The sequence below is a fragment of the Vombatus ursinus genome, unplaced genomic scaffold (assembly GCF_900497805.2).
Source record: "Vombatus ursinus unplaced genomic scaffold, bare-nosed wombat genome assembly UNPS02014799.1, whole genome shotgun sequence".
Classification (NCBI taxonomy): domain Eukaryota; kingdom Metazoa; phylum Chordata; class Mammalia; order Diprotodontia; family Vombatidae; genus Vombatus; species Vombatus ursinus.
The window spans coordinates 22,131,212-22,147,710 of NW_020954577.1; the positions used below are offsets into that span (position 1 = coordinate 22,131,212).

A 16,499-nucleotide genomic window follows, 5' to 3' on the forward strand; every position below is an offset into this window, starting at 1 on the left:
CTAGAGATATTGAAGGGTGGCAGATAAGATATTATCTTAGCCCAATATCTCTCTTGGAGACTGGAGGAGAGATCACTTAGCCTCAGTGGTCCTGGACCCTACTTGTCTCTACCCCAATTCTTGCTCTTCAGAAAGGTGAGCCAGATTCCAGATATCTTTCTATGTCACCAGTGAGCTGCATCTATATATTTAGACAATCTCAAATACATGTTACATAAGTATTTTTATGATAGGAAAAAATTTTAAATATGAAGATATAAACCTTTCCCCACCACAAAAAAAAAAACAAAAAACAAAACCAAAAATACACATTGAGGAGCTGAAATATCAGCCTCTGGTGTTATTTGACATTAGGATTCATAGCTGTCCTTTGCAAAGTCTGAGAGATCGGTTACAAGGAGAGAAAATAATCAACTAACAAGCATTGTGCCTACTGTGTGCCAGGCATTGTGCCAGATGCTGGGGATACAGAGACAACTGAAAATGGCCCCTCTTTTCAAGCAGCTTAGAGTATAACCAGAAAAATAGCATATGGATATATAGGTTTATATAAGATACATATGAAGTAGGTATAAGGTAACCTCAGAAGTGATGATATTAGCATTTGGGAGAGGGAGCAGGAAAGGTCTCTTAAGAGGTGAAAAGGGAAATTATTCCAGGCACATGGGGCAGCCACAGGGCAAAGGCACAGAAAGGGAAACACGGGTGAGTGGTTGAAAAAGGGCACAGACATTTTAGTGAGTTTGAAACCAGAAAATTACAGGTTCGGGTGCCTACTTTCTTATACATGTTTAGACAAACAAGAGGATAGGTTTATGTCTAGGAGACAGCAATCGAAAAATGACCACATTTACATAATAACAGAGCATAAATGAGCACCTCGTTTTTTATTTAGATGCCAGCTTTATTCTTCAGGTTTTTTTTAGGCTAAGTTTCTGGCAACTTGTACAGGTACAGATGGTGGGGAGTTGGGAAAAAATGGGACTGGCAGACGATGAGAGTTAGGTGATGAAAAAGACAGCCCAAACTTTGAGATGGAGTGTCCATTAAGGGGGAGGAGAGAGATAAAGATTGCACCATAGGCGAAGCAGCAGAGAGGGAGGGGAAGGCAAGGAAGAAGATCAATTTAAGGGATGAATGGAAGAGCTGCTGGAGAGGTTGAGATTAGAGGTGATAGGGGTATACTCAAAGATAAGATGGAATGATTAGCAATGTCAAGAGGCTGAAGGAGTTTAAAGAGGAGAAACTGCTTTCCTATGGCTGAATGGAGAATAGTGGAAAACTCAGTCATCTCTTTCTTGGGAGAGAAGAGGGAAAAGCAGATGAGGAGACAAGGGAGAATGTAAAAAGTATATTTCAGGAACCTGGGGCAGATGTTGAAAAGAAGACAGAAAAATGAAACATTCATTATTAAAGGAAAGCAGTATAGAGGATTGGACAGAGGACCAATCTTAGAGTTTGGGAGACTTTGATTCACATCTGGCCTTTGACACATACTAGCTGTATGACCATGGGTGAACATATTAACCCCTCATTGACCTTAGACTACTAAGATGCCAAATTACAAACAATACTGATCTCCATTGGTAAAAAGTTTTCATATTGGGAGCTCTCAGAACAAATGAAATCATAGTATATATATATATATATATATATATGTGTGTATGTGTGTGTGTGTGTGTATATATATATGTGTGTGTGTATATATATATATGTATATATATATGTTTCTGTATATGCATGTGTATGTGTGTGTGTGTGTGTGTGTGTGTGTGTGTGTGTGTGTGTAACCAGATTTTGAGGCAGATCTCTTGGGCAGAAAGAGATAGTTGGAGCTTGACCATGCATTTCTGGGAAATGTAGTCCTGAACAAACTACGTTTTTCTTCCCGTTCACAAAGGGATTGAGACTCTGGAGAGTGTGAGCAATGAAAAAGATTTCTACTTCTCTGGAAGTACTTAAATTAAACACCAAAACAGCAGCAGTTGGCTGTGGCACCAACAATAGCTAGCACTCTAGTGGGTCAAGGACATGCATCGGCAACGGGAGGAAGAGACTAGACCTGGGGGAACTGAGCATGGAGACATATAGGGCTGCTGTCCAAGGTTGGATGCAGTAGACGAGGAGGGCTGTTCACAGAGTCCCATGTGCCTCCTAGGGACCTCCGCTTTCAGTAGCCAGAATGGGGTGGTAGTTGGTGACCTTCTTTTTGGGAGAACGGGTACCAGACTGGGAAGTACAACCTTCCCTTCCTTCCTTACTCCTCTCTGCCTGAGATAGGGACAGAAGGTGAGTCTAAAAGTTATCCTAAATTCTTTATATAAATGTTCAGATGTCTTTTGTTAGCTACATAAATACAGTAGATATAACTATTGTTGACCTGTGTGTTGCCTTATCTGTGTATAGGGTGCTGTAATAAGGAAGAACAGTGTTGGGGTAGGGGTATGCACAAATGCAGAAATGTCCAGGCAGAGGTTGCTGGAATGCTATCTAAGGCTGATTGTTAAATTTTCAGTGTAAGTATTTATTGGAATCATTAAACAGTACAAATCAGGGCTTGATTTATTGTTTTGTCAATTTTCTAGACTTAAGAAAGTGATGGAGGAAAATGGTAATGATGCAGATTAAACTTAAAAATGGGTCCAGCACAAATTGCCCTCCCAACCAGTTATTAAAGATTTATCAACACACCCCTGCGTTCAGGGTTAAAGCCCAGGTCCAAAAGTGCCAGGCTTTCCCCAGGCTCAGGGCTGAGCTAAATTTAGATAGTGAATATTACAGTTTTTACTATTAATCATTTTTTAAATAAAATTCCCCCAATGCAGAACTGAACTAGATTGGCAATTTTAAGTAGTCCAGGGTTCTTGACATGAAGTCTATGCACTCATTTAAAAATTTTTTTTGATAACTATATTTCATTATAATTCATTTCCTTGGTAATTCTACATATTTATAAACATTGTGCTGAGGAGTCCATAGGCTTCAAAAGACTGCCAAAGGGATCTATGACACAGAGAGGCTTAAGAATCTCTTCTGTAGGCTAAAATAATGTCAGAACAGTCTCTTGCTGTTTGGAACAAGGCTGGCATTCCCCATACATGTATAGAGAAAATTCTTTGGTGGGGTAGAGTCAGTAGGTATAGGAACTGCTTGGTGGGAGGGGAAAGGGTATGGCTCCTCCTGGCTAGCAATGCTTACTGAGCATACACACATGAAGTAGTCCTGCTTTCACTGGGGTTATATTCCAATAAATCAGGGTTTTTTTTTAAACTTTTCTTTGTCATGGACCCTTGGGTGGTGCCTGGTGAAGCCTGTGGCCTCCTTCTCAGCATATTATTTTTAAATGCATAAAGATGTTCCATGTTCTTCAAATTTTCTTGTAATATTTCTCTTTATATGTGTTGGCCCAGAAATACCACTACTAGCTCCGTTTCCAAATATGATTAGGGAAAAAAGGAAAAGAACTTATATGTTCTAAAATATTTATAGGAGCTCTCTTTGTGGTTGCAAAAAAATGGAAATTGTGGAGATGCTCATCAATTGGGGAATGGCTGAAGAAGTTGTGGTATATGATTGTGATGGAATACTACTGTGCAGTAAGAAATGATGAGCTCAATGATCTTAGGAATCTTAGGATCTTAGGAAAATGATCTTAGGAAATGATCTTAGAAAACATAGATAGAGTTGCATGAAATAGTAAAGAGTGAAATGAGCAGAATGAAGAGAACATTTTATACGGTAACAACAATATTATTTTAAGAATATCTTTGAACAACTAAGTCATTTTGGTGATTATAAATACCCAATTTAACTACTACAAATGATCTGTGAAAGAAGATGCTATCTGCATCCAGAGAAAGAATGGACAGACATATGTATAGAATGATTTTACATACACACACACACACACACACACACACACGCACTCACTCACAGATATATATTTGTGTCTAATGGTAGCCATCTCTAGGGTGGGGAGGGGAGGGAAGAAAAAAGGCAGAAAAAGAAAGTTACATGATAACTTTAATATATGTAATATATATGTTTTAAAATAATAGCAAAGTGCACATAATAGATTTGCAGTTTCATGTCCAATCATTTTTTCTATTCTGCTACATTATGGTAATGCTTGTTTTATTCTTAAGTTCTGAATAAAATAAATAAAAATGTAAAATAAAATACATAGGATAAAAAGGAACCAATATTAAAATACAGTTATCAAAACAGATATTAAAAAAAGTTCATAAACATTAGGTTAAGATGTCTTGTCTTAGAGGCAAATATCATATTTATATACATACATACACACATATATATGTATATATATGTGTGTGTGTGTATATATATATATATATATATATAATTATTTACATAGCTATTCAAATGAACTTCTAGGAGAGAGGGCTGAAAACTAATGATCAGGAAAGACTTCCTGTAGGAGGCAGCACTTGTAGAACAAACATTTTGAATGAAGCTAAGGGAGTCTACGAGTGGGAGATAAGGAATACATTTTTCTAGACATGCAGGTACAAAAGTAGAAGGAATGTTGTGAATGGGAAACAGCTGGCCAGTCAATTCATGATCCCCTGAATCCTACCGCCTCATCTTATGCAAATTTGAAATTCATCTCATTTGCCTGATTTTAATTTTTTTCTTCCTGCCTCTGAGCTATACCTATGATTGCATTGGTGTAGGGCCATGTTAGTGAGCAAACTCTCTCTCTCAAGGGGATGCTCAGCAATTGCTCTACTGATAATCTTGGAGTGTTTCTGCTATCTCCTCATTCCCCACCTGGTTGTACTAATTTTCAATTTCTTAGACTTCTCCATCATGATCCTAGTAAACTCATCACTGGGAAATTTCATCATCTTACAAGATCCAATCAATCTCTCCACTTATAGTTTAATCCTTACTCCCTGCTCTTCTGATTGGAGGATAGAGCCATAACTTCCATTTAAGAAGAGAAGACAGGACAGAAATCTTCTGATAACTCATATCCTACCCTGTTGCACTCATTTTGGGCTTCTTTGACATTACCATGCCCTCCACATGGCTTAATTCCACCCCCCCCAACCCTTTCAGGTTTTTTTGGATGTTTTATTTCCTCATTAGATTGTAAGCTCCTTGAAATGAGGGACTGATTTTCTTTTTTGTATTTTATCCCCAGCACTTAGCACAGTGCCTTGCACATAGTAGGCATGTAAGAATTTTTTATTGACAATTGACTACTTCTGGGAGCATTGTAAGATTAAATGACTTATTCAGGGTCACACAATCAGTATGTCAGAGGCAGGACTTGAAACCCCATCTTTCTGACTCTGACACTAGCTCTCTCTTTAGGATATCAGGTTACCACTTCTGATTTTATTTAACAGTCTTTTTAAATGAGACAAAGCTTTATGATTACACATCCAGTTTAAAGGACCAGTCTAAATTTTGAAGCAAAAATATTAACTTGATTAACTGCTTTTAAATGAAAAAAAAATGTTCAAAAAGTCAAATGCCATAGGTAGTGGTGCCTTCATTTCATTAAAAAACAGAAATAGACTATTATGGTACATAACATCATTCTGTCACGTTGTAGCTTTTATATGGTCAAAATCTGCCCTAAAATTTGCAATGGGATAGAGAAATGGAGGTGTCATTTTTGTGAAGGTGTAAGGGGTAGCTGGAAATAAAAAAGGTATACTCCTTTCTATTCCCATTCAATATTCTCTAGAGCAGGGCTTCTTAAACTCTTTCCACTTTCTACCACTTTTTGCATTTCAGCAGCATTCCTCAGTGTTGTGTTGGCCTGAGGACATGCACAGTGCAAAATGTTCATGCTTTGTGTTCAGAACCAAGACTGCAATGAAGTTGCATGATGCAGCACAGGCAAGTGCTGTCAGAAACACCTCAGGTTCATTATGCATTTGATATTTAATTAATTTTTGGTCATTACATGTTCAGAAACCTTTTACTTTGCCAAATCTTTTGAGATCCCGTATGGGGTCACAACCTGCAGTTTCAAGAAGCATTGCTCTAGAAGACTATCATATCTAACTTTTCTAAAATTCTATTCATCTCTTTGACTTCTTTCTTGTTAATTTTATGGTTAGATTTATCTATATCTGAGAGAGGTAAATTCAGGTTTTCCACTAGCATAGTTTTACTATTTTCTCCTCTAGCTCATTTAACTTTTCCTCCAAGCATTTGAGTGCTATGCAATTTAGTGTGTATATGTTAGATATTTGTATTCATTCATTGTTTATGGTACCTTTTTAGCAAAACATACTTTCCCTAATTATCTCTTAATTAGGTCAATGTTTGCATTTGTTTCATCTGAGATCACCATTGTTATCCCTGCCTTTTGCTTCAGCTGAAGCATAATAGACTCTGCTTCAGCCCTTTATTTTAACTGTGTGTGTCTTCTGTTTCAAGTGTATCTTTTGCAAACAACATATTGTTGTATTATGTTTTCTTACCTATTCTACTATCTTCTTCCATTTTATGGTGAGTTCATCTCATTCACATATATAATTATTATTACTAAGTGTATTTTCCTCCATCCTATTCTCACCTATTTATCCTTCTCTCTTTTTCTTTTACCATCTCCTTGTCCTGTTTTGCTTTTAAGTACTATCTCCCTTAATATACTCTCTCTTTTATTACCACCCTCTCCCTTTCTCTTAGCCCCTTACTCTCCTACCTTCCTGTTGGGTAAGATGAATTTCTATACTCAACTCTTTGGTGTGTGTGTGTGTCTGTGTATTTCCCTCCTTGAATCAGTTCAAATGAGAATAAGGTTCAAGTGTTGCCCCTGTCCATTTCCCTGTCCATTGTAAACAAAACAAAACAAAACAAAATTCTTCTTTGTGTATCTCTTTTAAGTGAGATATTTTCCTCCATTGTTCCTCTCCCTTACCCCTTCTCCCAGTACATTCCTCTTTCTCACCTTTCCATTCTTTTTTTTTTTGAGATCATCCTAACACAATAGATTCACACCCATGCCTTGTAAGTAGACTCCTTCTAACTGCCCTAATGATGATAAAGTTCTGAGGGGTTACATATATCATCTTCACATATAAGAATGTAAACAGTTTAATCTTATTGAGTCCTTTATGATTTCTCATTTATGTTTAGCTTCATATGTTTCTCTTCAGTCTTGTGTTTGAATGTCAGATTTGCTATCCAGCTCTGGTCTTTTCATCAGGAATTCTTGAAAGTCCTCTATTTCATTAAACATTTGTTCTCCCTCCCCTGTAGAATTATACGCAGTTTTGCTGTATAAGTTATTCTTGATTTTAATACAACCTCTTTGCCTTCGGGAATATCATTTTTCAAGTTCTCTCCTTTTAGTTTTAGCTGCTAAACCTTATGTGATTCTGACTCTGGCTGATGGTATTTGATTTTTTTTTCTGATGAATACTGTTTCTTTCTGAGAATATTTTTTCCTTAACCTGGAAGCTCTGGAGTTTGGCTATCATATTCCTGGGAATTTTCAATTTGGGATTTCTTTTAGGAGGTTCTTTCAGTTTCTACATTGCCTTCTGGTTCTAAAATATCTGGGCAGTCTTCCTTCATAATTTCTTAAAATATGATGTCTTTTTTATTATGGTTTTCAGATGATGTAGCAATTCTTAAATTATCTGTTTTCTAGGTTAATTGTTTTTCCTATGAGATAATAAATATTTTCTTATTTTTTCAGTCTTTTGATTTTACTTTATTGTTTCTTGATGTAGCATGGAGCCATTAGCTTCCATTTGACCAAGTATAATTTTTAAGGAGTTATTTCCTTCAGTGAGGTTGTTTTTTGTTTGTTTTTGCCTCTTTTACCATTTGACCAACTCTGATTTTTTAAGAAGTTATTTTCTTCAGTATTTTTGTGCCTCATTTGCCGAGCTGTTTTCATAGTTTTCTTGCATTGCTTTCATTTCTTTCCCCAATTTTTCCTCTACCACTATTATTTGATTTTTAATTTTTTTTTGTTCCTTCAAAAATTATCTTTCTTTAGCTCTTCTAGGAATTCTTGTTTGGTTTGTGTCTAATCTACTTTTTTTTCTTTAAGGCTTTACTTATAAATGTTTTCAAATCATTGTCTTCTTTTGAGTTTGTGTCTTGAGCTTCTCTGTCAACATAGAAACTTTTTACAGTCATATTATTTTTTGTTTTTGTTTGTTCATTTTCCCAGCCCATTTCTTGAGTTTGGATTTCATTAGAGTTGGGCTCTGCTCACTTCTAGCATGATGACTTGCCTAAGCTTCAGATTTTTTGTCTTACTGCTTTGACAGCTAAATCTGGGGGTTCATAATCTTTCAAGATGGTGTGATCTGGGGAATGGTCTGGTCCTTACCCAGGTAAGTAACTTGTAAGTAACTTACTCAGAATTCAGTTTGATGCACTTTTTAAAGATATTTAGAGGTGTGAGTTGGGATAGCTCAGCAAAAATATCCACTTTACTCCACCAGCTTGACTCCATCTCTGTGAGTGCTTATCTCTAAGGAAATGAATATGATGTTTAAACAATGATTCAATATTTGTATTTTATGTCGCTGATATTCTTCTTCTATTTCATTGGAACTTCAAAAGATCCATTATTTCAAAGATGGGATACTCCTTTCATCAACACAGATCACAACCCCTCTATTCCTTAGTATACTATCTCCTGAGTTGCTGTGACCAAAGGGGAAAGGGTAAGGAGGATTATCAATGAACAGCCTTCTGGTAATAGAGTCTAGTCAAAATGGTTCTCATGTACAAAGCAGGGACCATTCTATTTTTTTTCTTTGTATTCCAAATGAGGCATTGTGATGTAGTCCAGAAGTTCCCATTTAATGGTTCAATGGGCCCCATGCTAAAAATTCTTTGATGGTCCCTTAAGTAGTAAATAATTGCCCAATTATGTTACAAATATATGTTTTGTCTGTGACAACAAACCTATGCATATTTGAAGCATTATATGTTTGTAAATTTTAACTTGGAACTTTTAAAAAATCATTGTAGTTACCATAAGTACTTAATGAATAAATAAAAAAGATTATGAGTTGTATATTAAATTTTCCTAGGGGTTCACAACATGTCTTTATTGTTATTGTTTCAAAGGATTCGTGGGACAAAAAACATTAGGGACCACTTAAGTATTGGATAGAAATGTGATTTTTGAGTTAGGAAAACCTGGGTTCAAGCCTTGCCTCTGAGGCAGTGCTTAGCATCATGTCTGGCACATAGTAAAACACCTAATAAATGTTTGTTGACTGATTGACACATATTGACTGTTTGAATATGGACAAGTTACTTAACCTGTATCCCAAATAACTCTCTAAGACTATAAATTATAGAGTGATCACCCATCTACATTGGTAGAGGGGGGTGGCATCATTAAGCAACTCCCTTTACCAAGGAAATTATAGTTACAGTCCAAAAAAACTCCAATGTTTAGGACTGTGCCTGGCACATAGTAGGTCCTTAGTACATGTTTGGTGATAACTGATCACCATACATTTTGTTGCTTAGCCCACACTCAAAGTATCTACAGTTTGTTAATATCTGCCAGAGCTCGTCCTCCACTGGCATAGCCTTGAAAAATCCAAGTTGACCTCTATGCCATGATGAGACAATGACATAGTTCCTTAATTCAGTTAGTCAATAAACACTGTACATCCACCATGCTCCAGGCACTGTACTAGGAATACAACACCAAAAAAAAAAGCAAAAAAAAAACCAAAACAAAAACAAAAAACCAGTCCCTGTTCTTAAGGAGCTCACAGTCAAATGGAGGGGAAAGTATGTGAATAACTGTGTACAAAACAAGCTATATAAAGGATAAATTGGAAATAATCAACAGAGTGTAGGCACTAGAATTGAGGGGATTGGGATAGGCTTCCTGTAGAATGTGAGATTTTAGCTGAAACTTGAAGTCAGGGGAGCCAGAAGGCAGAGATGAAGAGGGAGAGTATTCCAGTCATAGGAGACAGCCAGAGAAAATGCTAGGAGCTGGGAGATGGAGCGTTTTGTGTGAAGAACAGAAAGGATGCCTGGGTTACTAAATCACAGAGAACCTGGAGGCAATGTGTAAGAAGACTGGAAAGGCAGGAGGGGGCCAAGTTATGAAGGGATTTGAACACCAGAGGATTTTATATTTGATTCTGGGTGTGATAGGGAGCCATTGAGTGTGTGTGTATGTGGGAGTGGCATGATTAGGCTTAAATGCTTTAAGATCACTTTGACAGCTGAGTAGAGGATGGCCTGGAGTAGGAAGAGGCTTGGAGCAGGCTGATCTATCAGCAGGCTACTGTCCGGTCCAGTCATGAGGTGATAAGGGCCTGTACGAGGGTGGTGGTAATGTCATAGGAAAGAAGGGGGCATATGTGAGAGATGTTACAAAGGTAAATCAACTGGCCTTGGCAACGGACTGGATCTGAGTGATGAGAGAGAATGAGAAGACGAATATAGCGCCTAGGTTATGAACCTGGGGGACTGGGAGGATGGTGGTGTGCTTCAAATAATAGGGAAATTAGAGAGCAGGGAGAGGCTTTTTGGTGGAAAGATAATGAGTTTGGTTTTGGACATGTTGAGTTTAATATGTCCAGTTCAAGATGTCCAGTGAGATGTGAAATGGAGGTCAGCAGAGAAGTTAGGGATGAGTATATTTGAGAATCATTAGCAAACACATGGTAATTGAATCCCTAGGAGTTGGTGAGATTACCAAGCCAAATAGTATTGTGGGAGATGAGAAAAGGGCCCAGGACAGAGCCCTGAGACACCCCCAAGCTTGGCAAGTGTGACCTGACTGAAGATCTGCAAAGGAGACTGAGAAGGAGCAGACAGGTAGGAGAACCAGGAGAGAGTGGTGTCAACAAAACCTAGTGAGAAGAGGGCGATTGACCAGGTCAGAGGGTGTAGAGAAGTCAAGAAGGGTGAGGACTGAGAAAAGTCCATTGGACTTGGAAAACAAGAGAGCCAGATGTATCTTTCTTAATGAAAAGTGTAGAGAAAAAATTGTAATCATACTAAGTTTGAAGAAGCTTGTATATGGAAGAGCAATTGACCTGAAATTAGGAGGCCTGAGGTGTAGTCCTTGTTCTGCCACAGCTTAGCAGTGTATACTTGGGCAAGTTGAATTGCACAATGGAAAGAACACTGACTCTGGAGTCAGAGAACCTGCATTCAAATCCTGCCTGTGACACTACTGGGGAGACCTTGGGCAAATCATTTAACGACCTGGGCCTCAGTGGCTTCATCTGTAAAGTAAGTAAGCCTCTGATATCCTTTCTGGCTCTTGACCTATGGAGCTATGACACCTCACTTATGGACATCAGTCTCCTCCTCCTTCATATGAAGACCTTGAACTGTATATTCCGTACGATTCCTTCCAACCTTGGTATTTAACCCCCACTAGGGTGAAATAGCAATGATTTTTATTAGGTGAGCGATACAAAAGAACAGATGTTTTGAAGAAAAAAACTCTATCCTGTTTCTGTGATGCTTACCCAGGATTCATTAATGGGACCCGTTATTACTGTGTCTAAGAAATAAATCCCACTGACCCCAACTTGAAAAGAGAGGGTGCGTTCTCTCTCTTCTACAAAAGTTAAAGAGTTCTTGAAAATGAAAGTATTTTTCTAAAGTTTTGACAATAGCCAGGATGAAAAAGCTCTGACAAGGGAACAGACCCTGTTCAGAAATCCTTAGGAACAACATAGAGAAACGGTGTTTGCTGGAATCCATGCTTGCTCTGATTACAGCTCATGGACAAGCGTAATCATGGAAGGCGGAAAGCAATGTCACCTACTTCCCAGCCTCATTGTTCCCTTAAGTCATCTTCAAATGGTGGCTCTTTCAAGTGGAATGCTAAAAATCAATCATTTCTCCCATTGAAGACTCAGAAATCAGAACTTGAAAAGCCCTCTTTTTCTTTCTGTTGTTGAATACCCCCCCATCCCCTCCCCTGATTCAATTTCACTTTCTTATTTGTAGTTCCTCCCTGACTTTCTTCATGACCTTGCACAAATCACTTAGCTATTCCATACCTCACTTTGCTCTGTGAAAATGTCAACAACTTCTGGAGTGTGTTGGAAACCTTTACACTGCATAGTTCTGCACCATGGCTATGACTATACAAAATAAATATTTATAATCACACTGTAACATTTAACTTATGTAACCTTGGTCACCCTTGCCCATTTATGCACCTAGGTCATAGTCAGGGACCAGATTCCCCATCAACTAATGGGTTTATGGCAACCCTTTGGACCATCAAGCCAAACTGCATATCCTGTCTACCATGGATCAGTAGCATCACTGTCCAATATGAAGAATGACAAACTTTTCCATTACTTGATTCCAAGTGTGGTTTATGGCTCAGATGTAAGCCTTAAAAATATTTTTTTCATATTTTAAAAACACTACCATACCCTACAGGGCTTGGAAATCTATTATAGTTTGGGGACTTCAGAGATTGGTTTATTCATCACTTACATATGGTATCTTAACAGTCTTTCATGAGTCATGTGTGGACAGAGGAGAATATTAATTAACCATGAGCTAATCATTTTGCCTGATTTCTGTTGAAGGAATGAGGGCAACATGGTATAGTGGATAGAAAGGTGGCCTTACAGTCAGGAGGAAGGAGGACCTGAAGTCAAATCTGGTCTCTGATGAGTACTAGTTGGGCAGAGCCATCTCTAGTCATCCTGATCTGTATCTTGCCACTGGACCCAGATGGCTCGAGGAGAAAATGAGGCTGGTGATTTTGCATAGCTCTCCCTCACTTAAATTTAATTCACTTGTAAGTCACAGCATCACCTGCCTGATGTCACAGTCCTCTTCCAGAACAAAGAGCAAACAACTACAACAGTTGGGATGGGCATGTTGCCTCACCTTGACAATTCTCTGATACTATCAATTTCAGAACCATAGATAGTCTGTTTTGGTAGGTGGAGATTCCTTATTAGAATTCTCCACACCAATGAAACAAAAGGTCCAGACCAAAAACAAAACAAAAAACAACCCAAACTATAATAGGAAAACACAATAAAAAAATCTTGTCTGATCTCTGTTGAAGGAACTTCTCATTTTCAACCTGGAGAAGAGAAGACACGTAAGAACATAATAACCATCTTCAAGAAAGACTGTCATGCACATGGAGGAGAAATTATGCTCATTTTGCTTGGTGCCAGAGTAGTGACGAGTAATGATGAGTAGTTGGTAAAAGTCACACAGAGGGCCATGTCAGCTACATAGGAAGAAAACTTTCCTAACAATGAAGGCTTTCCAAAAGTTGGAAAGTTGGAAGGGCTGCCTTAGGAGATAATACCCCCGGAGGTCCCTCCTTTAACGGTCTTTGAACAGAGGCTAAGTAACCATTGGAGGAGATGAGTATTGTTCTTGCCTGGGTCAATGGATCTCTGAGGTCCCTCCCAATTTTGAGATTCTGTGTTTTGAGGATTAACTCCAACCAAAAAGACTATTTAAAAAAAACAACAACACCACTGAGGGTATATTGCTTTGATTTGAACTGGCTGCTAAGTAGCAGTTAAAGAGAAAGATCAATTGTAGACTCTCCTTGGAGAAGTGACAAAGGAGTGACAAGAATTAGTTTCATTTTTGTGGCCAGAGGCAACAAAAATACATTTCATGGAACACTTGGTCATCTCACCTTGCAATGATCACATTGATCGTAAACACATCGAAAACCGTTGCCACCATTGTGTCCTCTGGAGACAATAAAAAAGTAGAAAAACTCTACAAAAAACCTTAAAAATCTCCTCCAAACAAAATAAGCAAATAGATGATAGTTTATGACTTCAAGTAGAAGTTAGGTATTGGGGAGGGGGCGCACACATGCACAAACTTCATATATACGTAGCTAAGTGGTACAGTGACTGGGTCTGGAATTAGGAAAATTTGAGTTTTCAAATCCAGCCTCAAACAATTACTAACTGTGCAATCCTGGGCAAGTCACTTAACCTCTGTCTGCTTCAGTTTCCTCATATGTAAAATGGGGATAATGATGCATCTACCTCCCAGGGTTGCTATTACAATAAAATGAGATAATACTTGTAAAGCTTACAAACTTTAAAGTACTACATAAATATTATCTATATTAGCCTTATATAACATAGCACACACATGAAAACGTGGTTCAGGATTAAGAAATGAAATATTTAGGCTAGTAGATCAATCACAAGTATAAATACTTTGTCAAGCAGAGAGATGAAAAGTTCTGGTTGTAGTAAGCAGTCAGTCATTCAATAATGTGGCAAACATTTAACTAATTGCTTACTCTTTGTCAGGTACTTTGCTAAGAGATGCTGCTACAAAGACAAAAGTGAATGCATTCCTTTTCTAAAGTAACTTACATTTGAATGGGGGAAATGATATGTCCATATCTAAGTTTATATATAATGTATACAAACTGAACACATGGTGGCCATGGGATGGAGGTGGAGGGGACTGTGAGGGATTAGGGAAGCCTTCATGTAGAAGGTGGCATTGAATATGAATCTTAAAGGAAGCTAGGAATTCTGGGAGGCAGATGTGAGGAAGAATGCATTCTGAGCAGGGAGTACAAGAGGTATAGAAACAGGAAATGTAAAGTTATGTGTGGAACAGTTGGTAAGCCAGAATGGCTAGATCAAAGAGTGTAGGGAGGGGAATAATGTGTAAGAACAGAAACGTATAGATAGTAATAGATAATAAACAATAGGTTATAGATGTAACATTCTTTATGCATTCAGATCCTTGAAGGATTAGAGCAAAGGTCACAGTAAATGCCAAATTAGGTGGGGGTAAAGGATAGTTACTCAATAAATAACAATTAAGTGCTAAGCACGGTTGGGGTGAGGCTATAGAAAGAGGCAAAAGACAGTCCCTACCCTCAAGCAGCTCAATCTAATGGGGGAGACAATATGCAAACAATTATACACAACTAGCTATTTACACGATGAATAGGAAAAAATTAGTAGAAGGAAGGTAATAGAATTAAGAGGGGTTGGGAAAGACTTCTAGAAGATGGGATTTTAAAAAGAAGCCAGAGAAACCATAGTCAGAGATAAGGAAGGAGAGCATTCCAGGCATGGGGGACAACCAGAGAAAATGCCAGGACATAAAAGTTGGAGGGTCTTGTTTGTGGAATGATGAGGAGGCCCCTGTCACCGGATCAAATTGGACATGGCAGGGAGTAAGGTATAAGAAGACTGGAAAGGTAGGAGGGAGTCAGGTTATGCAGGACTTTGAATGCCAAAGGCCTTTTGTTGTTGTTGTTTGTTTGTTTTTAGTGAGGCATTTGGGGTTAAGTGACTTGCCCAGGGTCACACAGCTAGTAAGTGTCAAGTGTCTGAGGCAGAATTTGAACTCAGGTCCTCCTGACTCCAAGGCCAGAGCTTTGTCCACTGTGCCATCTAGCTGTCCCCTCAAGGCTTTTTTTATTTAATTCTGGAGGTGCAGGAATTTGTTGAGTGTGTGTGTGTGTGTGTGTGTGTGTGTGTGAGAGAGAGAGAGAGAGAGAGAGAGATGATCAGACCTGTGTTTTAGGAAAATCATTTTGGTGGTTGAATGGAGAATGAATTAGAGTGGGGAGAGACTTGAGGCTGGCAGATCCACCAGCAGGCTATTTTAATAGTCCTAGCATGAAGTTGTGATTGTGTCAGAGAAGAGAAGGGAACATATTCTAGAGATGCTGCAAAGGTGAAATTGATAGGCCTTGGGGTGTAGGGTATAAGTGATAGTGAGGCATAGAGAATGACACCTAGGTTGCAGTGTGTGAGGGGTTATGAGAATGGTGTTTCCCTCTATAGTAATAAGGAAGGTTGGAAGGGTGATGGTTTGGGGGAAAGATAACGAGCTCTCTTTTGCACATGTTGAGTTTCAGACATCTATTGGGCATCCAGTTTGAGATTTCTGAAAGGCAGTTGAAAATGCAAATTCTGAGATCAGCAGAGAGGCTGGGCCAGGATAGATAAATCTGAGAATCGTCAGCCTAGAGATGGTAACTAAATCTATGGGAGCTGATGAAATCACCAAGTGAAGTAGTAGAGAGGGAGAAGAGAAGAGGGCCCAGGACAGAACCCTGAGGGTCACCCACAGTTAGAGGGTGTGATCTGGATGAGGATCCAGCAAAAGAGCCTGAGAAAGAGTGCTCAGATAGGCAGGAGGAGAAGCAGCAGAGTGAGAGGAGAGTAGATATCTTGGTCTTTTGTCAGTTTTCATTCTCCTCAACCTTTCTGAGGCCCTTGACATTGCTGATCACCTTTTTTTCCTTGATAAAGGTGAAAAAAATCTTGGTATGTGATTACATAATCTCTAACCTAATTTGTTTAAATAAGCGTTGGGCTCAAAAAATGGGAAATTAAAAAAAAAGACATTGGCCTCACATTTTCTGAAAGAAACTTAAATAATAGTATAGACTCCCCTCATTCACTGATTCCCAGAAAGATATTCTAGGTTGTAAGAACTTTGTGGGCCAAAATACTATGCAAACAAAAGCTCATGAATCCCCCACTACTTCATCTATTTATTTA

The 16,499-nt window shown here is 38.4% G+C and overlaps 1 protein-coding gene across 1 annotated transcript in view; it reads right to left on the minus strand.

The window, feature by feature from the left end:
* Nucleotides 1–13,686, minus strand: part of LOC114050321 (zinc finger protein 502-like) — a 152,263-nt gene extending 138,577 nt beyond the window's left edge. The window contains exon 1 of the mRNA XM_027871932.1: nt 13,637–13,686. Coding sequence (XP_027727733.1) covers nt 13,637–13,686 — 50 coding nt within the window. The remainder of the gene's footprint in view (nt 1–13,636) is intronic.
* Between the last annotated feature and the right edge of the window lie 2,813 nt (nt 13,687–16,499).